Source organism: Aquarana catesbeiana, linkage group LG13 (assembly GCF_042186555.1).
Source record: "Aquarana catesbeiana isolate 2022-GZ linkage group LG13, ASM4218655v1, whole genome shotgun sequence".
Classification (NCBI taxonomy): Eukaryota; Metazoa; Chordata; class Amphibia; order Anura; family Ranidae; genus Aquarana; species Aquarana catesbeiana.
In genome coordinates this window covers 238084819-238103379 of record NC_133336.1, presented here as the reverse complement: position 1 = coordinate 238103379, position 18561 = coordinate 238084819, and the positions used below count along the sequence as shown (strand labels likewise).

The 18561-nt window shown below is 42.3% G+C and overlaps 1 protein-coding gene across 1 annotated transcript in view; it reads right to left on the bottom strand.

Moving 5' to 3' along the window:
• VSIG8 (V-set and immunoglobulin domain containing 8) overlaps positions 1–10197 on the bottom strand; it is a 33803-nt gene extending 23606 nt beyond the window's left edge. Inside the window, exon 1 of the mRNA XM_073609624.1 lies at positions 9956–10197. Coding sequence (XP_073465725.1) covers positions 9956–10004 — 49 coding nt within the window. The 5' untranslated portion in view covers positions 10005–10197. The remainder of the gene's footprint in view (positions 1–9955) is intronic.
• Between the last annotated feature and the right edge of the window lie 8364 nt (positions 10198–18561).

Genomic DNA, 18561 nt, shown 5'->3' with positions numbered 1-18561 from the left:
ATTTTAGGGGCCTGCGCTCCTCTTTCATCAGGGCTACAGGACTCAAAGAGAAGAACAAAAGAATAAAGGGTCCATATGATAAGGACAGCAATAAAAACCTTGAGAATGGAAAAAGTAATTTTAAAGTTCAAGTAGTTTTAAATTCATCTATACTGATGCGTTTCAGGTGCCCTGGCACTCCCACTTCATCAGGGCTACAACACACAAAGAAAAGAACAAAGAGTCTATATGACAAGGGCCAGGAATAAAAACCTTGAAAATGTAATAAGCACCATACAAACATTCTTAGACCCACAGGAAGGACATCGGAGCTGGGGATACATGTGGGGATAGTCAAGCGGAGGCAAGCGTTTTTTAATTAATTTATATCCAACACGTTTCAGGGGCTGCACTGCCCTTTCATCAGGGCTGCAAGACCCAAAGAGAAGAACAAAAGAACAAAGTGGCTATATGATAAAGATAGCAATAAAAACAGTGAGAAAGGATTAGGAACACTAAACCAAGCACCCTAGCAGTTTTAATTAATTCATATTAGGGTAGGATAAAACAATCAACATGTTTCAGAGGCCCTGGCAATTCCCCCCGTTCTCAGGACTACAACACACAAAGAGAAGAACAAAAGAACAATTGGGTCTATATGACAAGGGTCAGCAATTAAGCCTTGAGGATGTAATAAGAGCGCCACACAAATATTCTTAGAGCCCAAGCTTTTTTTTTTTAATTAATTATGGGGCTGATGGGTTTCAGGGCCCTGCATTCCCCTTTTATCAGGGCTGCAAGGCCCAAAGAGAAGAATAAAAGAACAAAGTGATAAAGACAGCAATAAAAACACTGAGAATGTGATAAGAGCTCTAAACCAAGTGTCCAAGCTGATTTAATTAATTCATATTAGACAGGGTGAAACAACCAGCGCATTTCAGAGACCCTGGCACTTCCCTTTCATTAGGGCTACAACATTAAAAAGGAACAATGGGGTCTATATAATAAAGACAGCAATAAAAAATGTAATAAGATCGCTAAACCAGTAATCGCTGAGCCCAAGCGATTTTTAATTGATTCATATCACAGTAGGATAACATTTTTGACATGTTTCAGGGCCCCTGGCACTCTTCATCAGGGCAACAACAAACATATAAAAGAACAAAGGGCCTGTATGATAAAGACAGCAATAGAATATTTATTCCATATTTGAATATTTACAGGTATTTCACCCTGGCCAATCACTGTGGGGTTTGTACAAATAAACCACTCTTGTCTCCCAGGTCCGTTGCCTGGAGAGGAAGTGAATCCAAGGATCCTTGCCTATCGGGCCTACTACCTGGGGAAGGAAGCTGAAGTTGAAGAAACTTCCTGCTCAGAAGATACAATGTATTGGATTATAGAAATGGATTTCACTCTGGCCAATCACTGAGGGATTTATGCCAATCATAAACTCATACCTTCCAGGTTCGTTGCCTAAGAGGGAAGTGAGTTCAGGGAACCTTGCCTAGCGGGCCTTCTGCCTGTGAAAGGAACCTGAAGTTGAAGATGAGTCTTGCTTAGAGGATACAATGCATTGGGTTATAGAAATGTAGTTCACCTCCGGCCAATCACTGAGGAATTTTTTGCCAACCATCCACTCATGCCTCCAGGTTCATTGCCTGGGGGGATGGGAGTCCAAGGATCCATTCCTGTCAGGCATACTGCCTGGGGAAGGAAGCTGAAGTTGAAGAAGAGTCCTGCTCAGATGATACAATTTATTGGGTTATGGAAATGTATTTTACTCTGGCCAACCACTGAGGTATCTTTGCTAACCATCCACTCCTGCCTCCCAGGTTTGTTGCCTGGGGAGGAAGCAAGTCCAAGGATCCTTGTCTATCAGGCCTTCTGCCTGTGGAAGGAAGCTAAAGTTGAAAAAGAGTCCTGCTTAGAAGATACAATGTATTGGGTTATGGAAATGTATTTCACTCTGGCCAATCACTGAGGGATTTATGCCAACCATCCACTCTTGCCTTCCAGGTCTGTTGCCTAGGGAGGATACGAGTCCAGGGATCCTTGCCTATCAGGCCTTATGCCTGTGGAAGGAAGCTGAAGAAGAGTCCTGCTTAGAAGATACAATGTTATGGAAATGTGTTTCAGTCTGGCCAATAACTGAGGGGTTTGTACCGATAATTCTCTCTTGCCTCCCAGGCCTGTTGCCTGGGATGATTTGACTCCAAGGATTCTTGCCTATTGGGCCTGCTGCCTGGGGAAGGAAGCTGACTGCCTGCCTGGGCTTAAGGTCCACAACTGGCCTACTGAATTTGCATTAGCCTATGGCAGAGGTTACAAGTTAATGTTGAGCGAAGGACATTTTTGCTGCTGTTTTTGGATATCCTGCCCCTCTCGCACCTGGACAACTGAACCATTAAAGTAGCAAAAAAGAAGATTGACGGAATCTGTATTTTGCCACTGGTGGTCGGTGCGTGTCTGAGCACAGCTACAATTAAGATGTGCACGATGGAAAACTTTGTTTCATTTTGGATTCGTTCGTTAAGTTACTAATTTCGTTTAGTCATATGTTAGAATGAATTGTTTTTGGAAACTAATTTTATATATTCAAAATTCCAATTTCAGAAGACGGCTACATTTGTTCTATTCTATTCTGTTCTATCCTATTCTATTTTATTTTATTCTATTCTAATCTATTCTATTTGTTTCTACTCCTTTATTTTCTATTCTATTATATTCTATTATTTTCTACTCTATTCCTTTATTTTATTTTCTATTCTATTCTAAATTATTTTATTTTATTCTATTCTCTTATTTTATTTTTTTATTTTTTATATTCTATTCTATTCTCTTGTTTTATATTCTATTCTATGCTTTTAATTTCTTTTCTGTTCTATTCTGTTCCTTTATCTTCTACTCCTATTCTATTTTGTTTTATTCCATTCTATTCTATTATTTTCTATTCTATTCTATTTTATTCTATTCTATTCTTTTCTAGTCTAAGTAGGAACCATCATCTTATTTCACTTTTATACCTTACTGTATTACTTTCCTCACCTACTATTTAACTGTAAGAGCTGAAGAAACAAACACATAGGTTGGACTTGATGGACCTGTGTCTTTTTTCAACCTCACCTACTATATTTATGTATTTAATGAAATATGTTTCCATTTGGAATTCAAATTTAAATTCAAATTCATTTTCGAGTTCAAATTCAAATTATTTTTCAAATTTGAATTAATTTTCAAATTCAAACTCATTTTTAATTCAAATAATTAATTTCATTATAATTTATTTTGGATTTTTTGAAATTCATTACCATTGTGATTAGGAAATTCAATTACATCTGAATCTCCGAATATCAAAATATTTGTCAGAATTTCCATTCATAACAAAACTAATTGCACATTTCTAGCTACAAGCCAGATCATCAGTAAAAAGGTGAGGAGAGCCTGAAAAAAATCCAGAAGCTCCTTTGGTAGATGTACAATTAGATAATCGGAAGAAACTTTCTCAAATGTCAAGGCAATGGTCCTATGATCTTCTCAATGGTGTCACCACCACTGGTCCTCTGTAGTGTCCCAGCCATTGGTACTCAAAATGAGTAATCCCCATGGATGGAAGTGTCGCCTGAAAACTGAATGAAGCTACTTTTAATAAAACGTCAAACTGCAACTTACTTGTACTGAAACTGAAACAAAAAAATGTGGAAAATCAAGAGAAACTTCTGGAAACACTTAAAAATGCCTCTCCTGCCCTCAAGGCCAGGAGGTCTAATGTTTGTGTTCTATACAAGCTGGATATTTTACATTTCTGGATCTGTCTGGCTATTTCTGAATAAGAGTGTTAGAAAATTTCTTTAATCTAATATCTAATATACATCAATTAACAAATATTAACACATGAATGAATGGATTAGATCTTTACAGAATAATTGAATTGTATATATATATTTATATCTTCTTAGTTATGGAAAAAGTGAAATGATATTGACTCTTATACTTGTAAAAGTATACATATTGTTATAAGCTTCATAAGCATTTCTTTGGAGAGCTCACATATGGTAATAATTAGTTCTTATCTCCCCCATCACAGATGGAGAAGGAAGGATTCACATTTCTTAAGATGTAAAAGTTTATGTTAAGATTATAAGTTCTTTATACTACACTATTTCTTGATTAGGATATTAATAAGAACAATGGGTTTTCAATGAATATAATATATATATATATATATATATATATATATATATATATATATATATATATATATATATATGATTTATATATATATATATATATGATTTAGATGTTAAAGGAAACTTATATTGTATACGTTAAATGGTTTCACACATTGTTTTTGCCCACTCCTCAGGAATGCCAATGCAATGAGACTGAGTAACTCTCACCATTACGTGAGGTGGTTAAAGCACGCGGTTTTCTGTGGAACTGCAAGGCAAATGAGAACTTTTAACCAGCCTTTTTAGGAAGGAGGGGTCAGATTTTAGGAGTAAAAGCTAGGAACAAAAGCACAGTTGGGCTGATTTTGCTTCAGACACACCATGAGGAAGCTTTACACACACACAAAGACACACATCTGATTCAATCTTCATCTTAAGGCTATAATACATTATTTATATTTTTACATTCTACATTTTGATATTGTTCTTGTAATATTTTGCTATTTTATTAATAAATCAATTTTTGAGTTTGTACATGAGAACTGAACAGACTTTCTTGGAACTTTCCTCATCAATATAATTTACAGAATATCGATATTAATACCATTAAAAAACTGTATTTAACAAAGAGCACATTCTGTCCTTTCTTGTGGCATCGATTATTTTGAAAAAAGCTGTATGAGATTATTTGTTCAGGAAGGAAGACACTCCCAGAAGAACTTAGGTTTAACACTTTATAAAGCTCTGGTGTCCAACCTGTAGCCCAAGGGTCCCTTTGGTCTTTAAAGTTTAGCCTCAGACCCAAACAGTAAAGAGGGCACTGGTTTGTGAAAGGGGTCTTTCAGTGATCTCTAGCAGTTTTGTGTAACATGTCCTTGTCTCTGACTGTCTACTACAACATGACTTCAGTCAACAGGAACTCCTGTAAAACAGTATTTGACCATTGTCCTTAGTAAAGTAATTCTAGGCCAGGGGTCCTTGGAACTCTAGGGTTCCTCAAAAGGTTGCTAGTAGTTTGAACTGTGGCTGATTGAACTCTCATCTGATTGTGTCTGCAAAGTTTTGGGGGCAACACCACATTGCAGAGCCAAAAACATACTAATGATATTTTCAGCTGTCTGTAAGGAGGCTAATCTTACCACCAATGTAAGGAGCATTCTTTCCCACTGACCACCAATGGAAGGAGCATTCTTCTCACTCGCCACAAGTTTAAGCTGCATTCTTCCCACTGACCACCAATGTAAGGGACATTCTTCTCACTGACCACCAATGTAAGGAGCATTCTTCCCATTGATCACCAATGTAAGGAGCATTCTTCCTAAGGGCCACCAATATAGGGAGCATTCTTCCCTCTGATCACCAATGTAAGAAACATTCTTCCCACTGGCTACCACTGTAAGGGGCATTTTTTCCACTGACCACCAATGTAAGGGGCATTCTTCCCACTGACCACCAATGTAAGGAGCATTCTTCCCATTGACCCCCAATGTAAGGGGCATTCTTCCCACTGACCTCCAATGTTAGGAGCACTCTTCCCACTGACCACCAATGTAAGGGGCACTCTTCCCACTGACCTCCAATGTAATGAGCATTCTTCCCACTGATCACCAATGTAAGGAACATTCTTCTCACTGATCACCAATGTAAGGAACATTCCTCCCACTGACCTCCAATGTAAGGGGCATTCTTCCCACTGACCTCCAATGTAAGGGGCATTCTTCCCACTGACCACCAATGTAAGGAGAATTCTTCCCACTGACCACCAATGTAAGGGCCATTCTTCCCATTGACCACCAATGTAAGGGCCATTCTTTCCACTGACCACCAATGTAAGGAGAATTCTTCCCACTGACCTCCAATGTAAGGGGCATTCTTCCCACTACCTCCAATGTAAGGGGCATTCTTCCCACCAAACAATTGGTTGTTAGGAGGGTTCTCCAAGACCTGGCAATTATTTCAAGGGTTCCTTTGGGTTAAAAAAAGTTGAGAATGGCTGCTCTAGTAAGTCTTCAGTAGCAATAGATTATATTTGGCCCTTTTGAAGACATCAGGGGCCACATTTGAGGCCCCCTATACCTTGTACATTGATGACCACTGTTATAGTATTGTGTGTTGGTTTAGCACACACATGACACCACTAATTATTCGCTTTCTAAGGATTCATTGTAAACAAATGTCCATAAAACACGTGTTAAATAAACTAATTAAAAACACTTGTTAAAATGCCTATAATGTTTTATTGATGACGGCTAAAGGGAAATGTGATTCACTTCTAGCTGGCATGCTAAAGTGTAGCTAGCTTTCGGGACAATGGGATTTATCTATATGCATAGCTATTCATCCATCAAAACTGCTGGTGCATTCATTCTCTGTGCATGGGGCAAAATCACGTTTGGCCAATTGCTTGCTTTCAAGCAAAAACAAGGTAGTTGCACGTGCACAGTGTGTTTCCTGTATCCGCTATAGGCAGATCGGGTGGAGAGTGTGTGACATTAGTAGCTGTCAGAGTAGACATGAATCTGCGCCCTGCTGATTGGTAGCCACTGATCTGGGGATTGCATGTGGTGAAGAGGCTCCCTTACACTGCGCCCTGGGCGGCTGTCCCTCCTGCCCACCCCTTGTCCTGGCCTTGCATAGTAGTCCCCCTGATAATGCCTTCATGTGCTTTTCCATCTGGATCACACGTGTCAAACACAAGGCCCGGGGGCCGAATCCATGCCATTTTATGTGGCCCTCGCACCTCTCCTGCAGCTGCGTAAACCCCCTCATTATTGTCCTCACCTTGTCTCAGTAGTCAGCGGCAGAGAGGAGGACAGAACTCCTCTACCAGATCCGGCAATCCTTCATGCAGCCACGGAGAGGCTCGTATCTGCCCTCCCCATCTTAGCAGTCGGTAGCAGAGAGGAGTACAGAACTCCTCCTACAGAACATGCGCCCCTCTGTGCAGCCGCAGCACCCCCTCCTCTCCACCTTCCCTGGTTTCAGCATTCAGCAGGCTCCAGCCCTCCTCTGGTCCTCCTCCAGACTCCGCACTTTCTGGTTCCCAGCGCTGCCCCTAGCTTCTTCCCTGTAGCAGAACAAGGTAAGGTGGTGCACAGTGATGTAAGGGAAGATGAGGGACTCTTGATTTATCATAGCGGGGGGGGGGGGGGGGCTCTTGATATCTGATGTAAGGAAAGTGGGGTTCCCTGGACATCTAGTTTTACATATGGCCCTTTGAGGGCAACCTTAATGCTTTTTGTATTTTTAGGGGAAAGAGGGTTAGGGCCAGGACACCCTTAGTAGTTATAGATTCAATTGGCAGACTCAGAGACTTCAATAGGGAGGACAGCCGTGCAGGGAAAGGCCACTAGCAAGGCACCACTTCTACACATGCAGGAATGCTGTCTCTTATGACAACAGTCCTTTAACAGTTCCTAACTCAAATATAACAGTTCCTTCAGCTTGACTACAACTACCTCTTGTAGTTTTTCAATACTGAGCTTCCGGACTCTCACTAGACCCTCTGATTCACTGAATATGAATCCCTTGAGCTCCTCCAAGGTTGGCGGTGGTATCTCCCTCAACCATCACCCATACTTCTCTGCTGGGTCTCTAGCTTGGCACACCAGATACTTTTCAAGCTTCACCCCTGCTAACCGGCTCGGTCCCTGGCTTGAATCGTCACTTTCGGTTTGACTGCAAGTCGCAGTCCCAACCCTGTGCTGCCCTCTTACTTCTGGATAGGCCCCCACACAGCCTGCCAGCCAGATGCCCCCGGGATAGGCCCGATCTCCTGTCTAGCAGCCTGGGGCATACAACACACCGCACATGTCCACCCAGCCAACCGTCCAGGTGGCACAGAACACGATTCTTACTCTAATATATAGGTTCTCCCAGCAGGCCAAGGGATTTAAGAAAACCCTTGCCCATTGGCTGAGATACCCTATATACCCATAACCTGACCTTGTGTTACCCTTCTCATATCTAGTACCACCAAGTACCCGGCCACCTAGTAGTAGAAGAGAAAAGTGCAACAAGGCCAAACTTAGGGAGAAATCAATGGATCTCTATCAACCGAGATGGCTACTCTTGGCAAGTAAATTTATGAGGAGCTCCCTGACTAAACCCCAGGGTGCTACACAAGTTATGACCCCCAAACATTATATATATTTTTAGCAGAGACCCTAGAGAATAAAATGGCAATCATTGCAATATTTTATGTCACACATTATTTGCGCAGCAGTCTTTCAGAAGCAATTTTTTGGAAAAAAACACTTTCATGAATAAAAAAATAAATTAAAAAAAAACAGTAAAGTTAGCCTAATTTTTTTCAAGTTTCTTCACCCCAAACTCGCTCATCCATGTCTTTATGGACCTTGCTTTGTACACTGGTGTGCAGTCATGTTGGAACAGGAAGGGACCGCTCCAAACTGTTCCCACAAAGTTGGGAGCATGAAATTGTCCAAAATGTCTTGGTATGCTTAAGAGTTCCCTTCACTAGAACTAAGGGGCCAAGCCCAACCCCTGAAAAACAACCCCACATCATAATCACCCCCTCCACCAAATGATTTGGACCAGTGCACAAAGCAAGGTCCATAAAGACATGGATGAGCGAGTTTGGGGTGGAGGAACTTGACTGGCCTGGACAGAGTCCTGACCTAGAACACCTTTGAGATGAATTAAAGCGGACACCTGTGAGCCAGACCTCCTCGTCCAACATCAGTACCTGACCTCACAAATGCACTTCTGGAAGAATAGTCAAACATTCCCATAGACACACTCCTAAACCTTGTGAACAGCCAGCCCAGAAGAGTTGAAGCTGTTATACCTGCAAAGGGTGGGCCAACTCAGTATTGAACCCTACGGACCAAGACTGGGAGGCCATTAAAGTTCATGTGTGTGTACAGGCAGGTGTCACAATACTTTTGACAATATAGTGTAAAAAGCTGTTATCACTTTCCATACTGGTAGCTGCAAGTTCAGCATTGTGTGGCACTGAATCAAAAGTTAGTGCAGTTAATCAGTAACTACTGTTCTATAAAGACGGGAAGTAATGGGGACACAAACAGGAACTGTTACAGACACCGATACCTGTACACTATGACATGACTTGTGTGGATTTGTTATACCATACTTCTAGATGTATTTAAGGGGAATGTGCAATAAATATAAGAGATTTCAATTGGGAGTCCTGACAACTGGGTGCTGTGAAGATGTCAGGAAAGAATAATATGGAATTCAGATATCCATGATGACCAAAGACACTGCAAGTTGTTATACCAAGAACAATGACACACTGATACTTGGGGGTTCCAGAACAATGACACGCTGACACTTGGGGGTCCAGAACAATGACACATTGACACTTGGGGGTCCTAGAACAACAATGATACTTAGGGGTCCCATAACAATGACACGCTGACGCTTGGAGGTCCAGAACAATTAAACACTGACACTTGGGGGTCCCAGAACAATGACACACTGACACTTGGGGGTCCCAGAATAACACTGATACTTGGGGGTCCCATAACAATGACACGCTGACACTTGGAGGTCAAGAACTATTACACACAGACTCTTGGGGTCCCAGAACAATTACACGCAGACAATTGAGGGCTCAGAACAATGACACGCTGACACTTGGGGGTCCAGAACAATGACACACTGACACTCGGGGCTCCACAACAATGATATGCAGAACAATGGACCAATACTGGTGGTACATATGTTGGCTTGTCCTGCCAGTTTGCACCTTGCATTTTGTACTTTTAGCTCTCTCTTATATGAAAGTCATAAAATGTCAGCACCCAAAATATTCCTACCTGGCATGAGTCCCAGCACAATCAGCGAGGCCACCCACAGGTTAGTCATGGTGGTCCTAAAGGACTTGGATACTCCAGGCGGTGCAGTCCTCCCAGGCAGTTGTTCTGTCAAATCTGGCTGTATGCGATGAGACCTCACCTAGAGAAACCTGCACTCCATCCAGAAGTTGTAGAACTTGTGCTGCCGGTTCTATGTTGTGATGGAACACACACGACACACCTGTACTCTGAGAAGGAGTGACGTGACAATATTCCTCTGTGCCAGGTGACACCCATTGAGGATGTTTCTGGCTTCCTCAGCTCTGGTTAATGAATAATGTCACCTTTTTTTTTTTTTCATTTGAATAGAGCTTAGCTTTGCGGCATATTGCACTCTTCCACAACAGAGAACCTCTGCCAACATTGAGACAGAACAGGAAATGAAGAGAAAACACCTCTATTGGGACACAGGCAGCATAAAAACAAATCCATCACCACTCAAAACATGAGAATAAAAATACTGCAAACTGTGCCTCTGTTGATCTGCTGAGATAAACCCAGCTGTGAGATAAACCACCCAGAAAAATGATGAACAGCCCAATAGTAGAGAAACAGCCACCAATGTGCCTAACTACAGCATGTACTGTGAAAGCAAGATAGTTTAGCTCCCGTACTATGTGCTTTTTGGGATTTATTTAGTACCATTATTCCATATAAAATATACAATAAAACTTTTTTATGCTTACTTTAAAAACATTTCTTGTCTTTTTAGCTTTCATATTTAAAAACACACAATTTCCATTCCATACATGCCCATTCGATTTATTGTTCTCAAGGAATTGCTTTTTTCTTAGGTATATTCTATAGTGGGGTCAGCAACAGGTCAATTGCGGTCTACCTGTCGATGGTGGCCATGTGATGGGGGTTCACGACCCCGTCAGGTTTCCCCTTGTGGTCAAAGCACCTTGTGGTCTTCCCATTCATCTCCCATCCTATGTGAGATAAGGCTACCCAACACAGTGCTATTTTCATTGACAACCACTATGGATTCCAGACTAGGACACAGCTAATGGAGGAGATTGCATGGAATGATCCTCAGTCCTCATAACCTCTAACGGGTAGATAATGACCCCATTGGGCCTCCCCTAATGGGCCATCACAGAGCTACTGGCAACACACAGTCTCTCCATTCATCTCCCACCCTATATATGGAGGCAGGTGCACTCTGTGCTCCTCACTGCAGGTGGCACTCATCTGAAGCGGCAATGCATAAGGGGAAGGAAGTTGTGAGGAACTCGGTCACCAGGGGCAGGCGGCAGCTGTATGATTTATGCTGGCGCCCCATGTACCTTCAGTGGCCATCTTGGGTCAGGCAGAGTCTTTAAAGACTCCAGCTCTTGGGTTTGTTGCGCTTTATGCGAGTGACTAGTATCGGGACAGGAACAGTGCTTAGCTGTAGGGAAAGGTTCCGGAGGAGTAGGGACAGTGCAGTGATTAAATCGATCTGTCTTCAAGAGGTCTCCCCTTTGAGCGAGGACCAGCCAGGCTGCATTCCGCTTCTCGTTGCAGACAGTGTTGGCCTATTTAAATCTCCAGACCTCTGTCTCAGTTCATAAGTGGCTGCGGGCAGTCGTGCCTGCCTACCCGCCGGGCCAAGCTGTTTTGTGTTGGATCTTTCTACAATATATTGCTATTAATTAACTTGGACTCTATGTGTTTACTGCCCATCACACAACCTGCACCCTGCTCACATGTGCGATAGGGCTACCCAACACAGTCTTGCTTCCATTGGCTTACGCTATGGATATTGGACTAGGACACAGCTCTGCTGACTGTCGCTTATGGTGGAGATGGCATAGGATGATCCTCAGCCCTCACAACCTCTCAACGAATGGTGAACCATGCTATCCCAGGAACGGGCTTCCATATGCCAATTATAGAAACTAAAATGTTCCAAAAGGAACACCTATACCTCTACCGTAACAACTGGGCACTTTGTCAATCAGATGATCATCTCCTATCATCACTGACCACTACATATGGTTCACCAGAATTGACCATGCCACCTTTAGTTCCCCTGAAACTCTAGGCAGCAGTACTCGAAAAACGTCCCTTCTTCTCATCCTCCAGACTAACACTGTTAAAGCGGAGTTCCACCCAAATTTTGAACAATATCTGTATGTATTCTCTTCCTTGCCTAGATGCTGACATGCCGTTTAAAAAAATTTAAATCACCGTAATTACCTTTTATTTTTCTATTCTTCTTTGCACTTCCTGGTTCTCCTCCCATGGGAGTAGGCGTGTTTCTAGCCTCTCCCAGACTCCTGGGAGCTAGTCTCAGGCTTCCCAGGATGCCACTGAGCATGTGCGGGAACGAGCGGTGAATGCTGGGAGCACAGCATTCACCACATCCAGGAAATAAATGCTTGTGGGCTTCAAATGCCCACAATGAAGATGGAAACCGCCTGCAGTGAATAATATAAGTTATTCTTTCCGACGAAATCTGACACAGGCAGACATATTACACACAATATGTGAGTATGTAATGCTGAGAAGAAAAGTTTATGAATGAACTCAAAAAAAAAAAAACGATAGATAGGTGGACCCCCGCTTTAAACACAATAAACCTTTCTTGTAATCTTTACACTCTAAAAAAGAAAGCGTTCTACACCCTGGTGATCTTTGATCTCTTCCATGTTGTTCAGGTAGATCTCCAACTCTCCAGGGTTGCCGACCGCTGTTCTATAGAATAAAGTCCATAAACTACAGAAGTCCAATTCCTTAAAGCCGAATTTAAGGTATGGCGGTTTTTACATAGTTACATGGGTCCAGCATGAACCCATGTAAGTATGTATGTGCCATACCTGAGGGATCCCCATGTGGGATGAAAATGACTGAAGTAGGCACCACTATTTCTGGGTCCTGTACCAAACAGCTGCCCTGCTGGAGGTCGCTTACTTTGCATAAGCACTAATCTAGAGAACGTTTCCCAATGAATACAAAGTCTTCTCTGATTGGACAAGGTAGAGATCACTGCCCCGCCTTTCTGCCTCCTCCAATCAGAGAATGTTTTGCATCCATTGAAAAAAATGCAAATGTTCTCTGAATGGCGCCCGTGCTGATTGAGCAACCTGCTGTATTCACTATGCAGCAAGGCAGCCGTAGACACAGAAGCTAGTGGTGAGGACTATAGTAGCAGTGCCTGCTACAATGTTTTCTAACTTGCATGAGAATCCCACAGGTATGGGGATTCAGCTTTTCATTTTTTTTTAATCACATTTTTTTTTTTTTTGAGTTATAAATACATTTTATTTTAAGGCAATAATTTAATGGCAATAATTCCTGACTAGGAACAGGCAAAATTGAGAGTTTTGGCTTCAACAAAATTGCACCAAAAATATGGAGGATCCCAATCTTTTGCCATTTTGGCAAAATGCATTGGAGTCAATGGAAAAGGCAAAACAAAGGTAGTTTTTGGTGACTTTTAAGGGTGCAATGGCCAAGTACTAAAAGTAAAAGTAATTTTGGCTCATTCTTTCAGTAGAAGACAAAATGTTCAATTTTTTAAAGAAAGCTGCCTAAAATGAATGATGAACATGCTTTAACTGAGCTATTAGTCATTAGATATTATTCTTAATTATGATAAACATGACACAGGCACAATTAATTTAAACCCCGGAGGGGAGACAGTGCATGAAATAATTAATCGGAGATGAGACATGATTCTTGTTGTTACAATAAATCCTAGTTTTATAGCTGGATTTATAGGATACACATGTGGGTCAATAGAATAAAGCTGCTGAGTGGGCTAAAGCAATGCAGAAAATGTAGTGGCTGTGGATCTTAAAGTGCTTGATCTTCCATTGTTGTGTGGAATTTTGATTGGGTTGTCATCAGATAAAAAAATACCCTATATGGCTAGAAGTATGTGGACACTCCCCAATAATTATGGCAGTCTCCAATACCAACGCTGCCATCAATATGTGATTTTTTTTTCCAGCCTGCAGGACAACAGTTTAACTTCCAGAAGACTGAAAGTAGCTTGGAGAACTTGGGCGTATGTGGTGACTACTTACATGGATGGACGTTGTAATAGTTTCTTGTCTTGACGTGCTAATAAAATACGGTGATAGGATTGGAGGATGTATGGAATATGCTGTTCACCTGATGTATAGCAGTGGAAGTTATATGACACCCTATGACTTGGATTTGCTCCCAACCCATACTTCTGAGCTCAACACCATTTCACAGCTTACAGTGTTATAAGGTATATGAGGTTGAACAGACTGGAGGCTAAATGAAAGGCAGCTTTGGCTGCTTTGTATACCTGGAGTCATTTGACTACTGTCTTTGATACTGCTCTAGGCTTGTTCTCTGGTTGGTATTCCTCTTGCCCCCCCCCCCCCCCCCCCCCACACACACACACACACACACACACACACACACACAATCCAGGAGTCCATGACACAGTCTCCAGGCCACCTTTGGATGTTTGTATGAAACTTACCAGTATATGGCATTTTATTCAGTGAAGGAATCTGATCTCCTGAAGAAGCGGCATAAGACCGCGAAACGCATTGACATTTTCTAGTGGATTCTTGCCATTATATCTTCTGATTTATATATTGATATGTAATAGTTTTAATTGATTTCTTTGTTATTTTTTCCATTTAAAGTATTTATTATGATCTCTAGTATAATACTGTTGGGTCATCCTTAAACACTGTATGTTTTTTTATATATTGGTTCTATTCCCTTTTTTGGCTGGTATAGCATTAAAGGGTTTTAACCCTTTCTCCTCCACACACTTATATATACAGTATATATATATATATATATATATATATATATATATATATATATATATATGTACCTGACCTCACAAATGTTCTTTAGGATCATAAGGGGCTCACCAGCTACTACAGCATTTTTTTGGCACACTTGTGGGGAAATCAGTACATCTTCATTAGTCTACAATTTATTTCTTCTGACATTTTTTCTGTAACAGATATTTAAACAATACATTATATGTGGCCTTCCCAGTGCAATTTTGTTGCATTGCTTTAAAGCAGTGGACTCCAAATGTGGCCCTTTGCTTGCCTTTATCTGACACCAGCAATAGGGCAATAATTCCTGTACTGACATCAACAATGGAGCACTATTCTTCCCACTGACACTAATGATGGGGCACTATTCCCCTCACTGACACTAATGATGAGACTCTATTCTTTTCACTGACACCAACAATGGGGCACTATTCCTCCTAGTGACACCAATGATGGAGCAATATTCCTCCCACTGACACCAGTGGTGGGATACTATTACTCCCACTGTCACCAATGATGGGGCACTGTTCCTCCCACTGACACCAATAATGGGGCACCATTCTTCCCACTGAAATCAACGATGGGGCACTATTCCTCCCACTGACACCAATGGTGGGGCACTATTCCTCCCATCGATATCAATGATGCTGCATTAATATTTCCCCTAACACCTAAGATGGGACATTTTCTATTCCAGCTGGACACAGTCCAGCTCCCCTAAAATCTGAAGGACAGTAAACTGGGCCTTTTGTTTAGAAAGTTTAGAGGCCCCTGCTTTAAAGCAATGTAGAAATCCCTTTTGCTGACATCGCAATAAACAGTGGAGACATCAGTTGTTTCCATGCCGTAAATCTCTGACTCTAAAGCAGAAAACTAGCTGAGGCCAGGAGCTCTAGAGTCACCAATTGTGGAAAACTGAAGGGCCAAACTTGGCTTTATATCTGTAGTACATTCACTTTATTGTGTAAGGACTCTTTTCATCAGACTCACAATCGTTCCCATAAGATAAAGAGGTGAAAGTAAAGCCTCCATGGACTTTTGAACCCAGAATCTTTTGTACACCCTCAAATAGTTTCTCTTTTCTTCAAGCTGCTTAGGAAGGCATGGTCGATTGAACAGGCCACATGAAAAGGTACAGAGTCTCCATTCTGCAGATTGTGATTGGTATTTTCAGCTAATCACAATACATGGGACTGTTTGTTTAGTTGCATATTGTCTGCTTGAATAGCAGCTATGCATGGTATTTAGAATAGATGATTTCCTCACCTAGAAAGGTGGTAGTGAGGCACCTTGTATTTTAAACCACCATCAATAATCTGTATGAGCATTGGCATAGTGGCTAAAGTACAGTTTGCAATCAGATTAGGAAAAGCAACACGGATGTATGATGACTATTATGTAGTATAACATCCCTTTCTTTTATACTTACCTACTCTATGGCAATACAGCTCTTAAAGGGCTTTGCTTTCCTGCAGGACATACAGTAAGTCCATTCTGTTCCTGTCTTCATAACAATTTATTTGTGTCTGTATTTTGACTTTTGACAACTATTACAAAATGTTCTTTACATGATGGGTTTGTTAGCCTATAAACTCACCTCTCCAATGTCCCATGTCTCCTAAAAGCCAATGTGCTCACCTTTCCAGTGACCCATGTTTTGTAAAAGCCTGTACACTCATCTCTCTGGTGGACTTTGTCTACTTAGAAACCATAAACTCACCTCTGCAATGTCCTGTGTCTCCTCAGAGCCAATATTCTCACCTCTTCAGTGGCCTATGTCTGTTAAGAGCCAATATACTCACTTCTTCGGTGGCCTATGTCTTCTAAGAGCCAATGTGCTCACCTCTCCAGTGACCCATGTTTCAAAAGAGCCAATATACCCATCTCTCTGGTGGACTTTGTCTCATTAGAGCCTATAAACTCACCACTCCAATGGTCCATGTCTCCTAAGACCCAATGTGCTCATCTCTCCAGTGATCCATGTTTCGTAAGAGCCCATATACTCAAGTCTCTGGTAGGCGATGTCTACTTAGAGCTTATAAACTCACCTCTCCGGTGGCCCATGTCTTCTACGAACTAATATACTCAACTTTCCAGTGGTCCATGTTTCCCAAGAGCCAATATACTTACCTCTCTGGTGATCTGTGTCTCTTAAAAAGAATTTCAGGTTGATTTTTTTTTATACGTCAGATGCTATAAATACTGTAGCTGTTGACTTTTACAAATCAGGTACTTACCATTACCTGGGGTCAAGTGCTGTCTTCCTGCAGCAGGTTTTCTTACTGTTTTTGGATGCCAGCACCACCATTTTGGATACGGGAGCCAGCTGTGGCTTCCTGAGGCGCCAGCTTTCGACTGCACATGTGCGACCTCATGCAGTGCTTTTTGAATGGCCCTGCAGCCTCTTGGGACATGTGACATGTCCCAGGAGGCTGCAGGATTGGAGGAAGCGGAGCAAGGGATGCCATCTTGGCCTAGGCACTCACCTCTCAAGTGGCCCATCTCTTCTAAGAGCCAATATACCCACCTCCCCAGTGGCCCATGTCTTCTAAGAGCCAGTATACCCACCTCTCCAGTGGCCCATGTCTTCTAAGAGCCAAATACTGACCTCTCCAGTGGCCCATGTCTTCTACGAACTAATATACTCAACTTTCCAGTGGTCCATGTTTCCCAAGAGCCAATATACTTACCTCTCTGGTGATCTGTGTCTCTTAAAAAGAATTTCAGGTTGATTTTTTTTTATACGTCAGATGCTATAAATACTGTAGCTGTTGACTTTTACAAATCAGGTACTTACCATTACCTGGGGTCAAGTGCTGTCTTCCTGCAGCAGGTTTTCTTACTGTTTTTGGACGCCAGCACCACCATTTTGGATACGGGAGCCAGCTGTGGCTTCCTGAGGCGCCAGCTTTCGACTGCACATGTGCGACCTCATGCAGTGCTTTTTGAAGGGCCCCGCAGCCTCCTGGGACATGTGACATGTCCCAGGAGGCTGCAGGATTGGAGGAAGCGGAGCAAGGGACGCCATCTTGGCCTAGGCACTCACTTCTCAAGTGGCCCATCTCTTCTAACAGCCAATATACCCACCTCCCCAGTGGCCCATGTCTTCTAAGAGCCAGTATACCCACCTCTCCAGTGGCCCATGTCTTCTAAGAGCCAAATACTGACCTCTCCAGTGGCCCATGTCTTCTAAGAGGCAATATACCCACCTCTCCAGTGGCCCATGTCTTCTAAGAGCCAAATACTGACCTCTCCAGTGGCCCATGTCTTCTAAGAGCCAATATACCCACCTCTCCAGTGGCCCAGTTCTTCTAAGAGCCAATATAACCACCTCTCCAGTGGCCCATGTCTTCTAAGAGAACAATATAATCACCTCCAGTGGCCCACTTCTTCTAAGAGCCAATATGCCCACCTCTCCAGTGGCCCATGTCTTCTAAGAGCCAATATACTCATCTCTCTAGTGGTCCATGTCTTCCAAGAGACAATATACTCATCTCTCCAGTGGCCCATGACTTCTAAGAGCCAATATACTCACCAATCCACTGGCCCATGTGTTCCAAGAGCCAATATACTCACCTCTCCACTGGTCCATGTCTTCCAAGAGCCAATATACTCACCTCTCCATTGGGCCATGTCTTCTAAGAGCCAATATACTCACCTTTCCAGTGGCCCATGTCTCCTAGGAGCCAATATACCCACCTATCCAGTGGCCGTATCCCCTACCTCCCCTCCGTTCCATCGCTGCAGACTCAGTTTGTTTGGCATATAAAATTTTTGGGGTGTCTCCTGTGTCCACTGTCA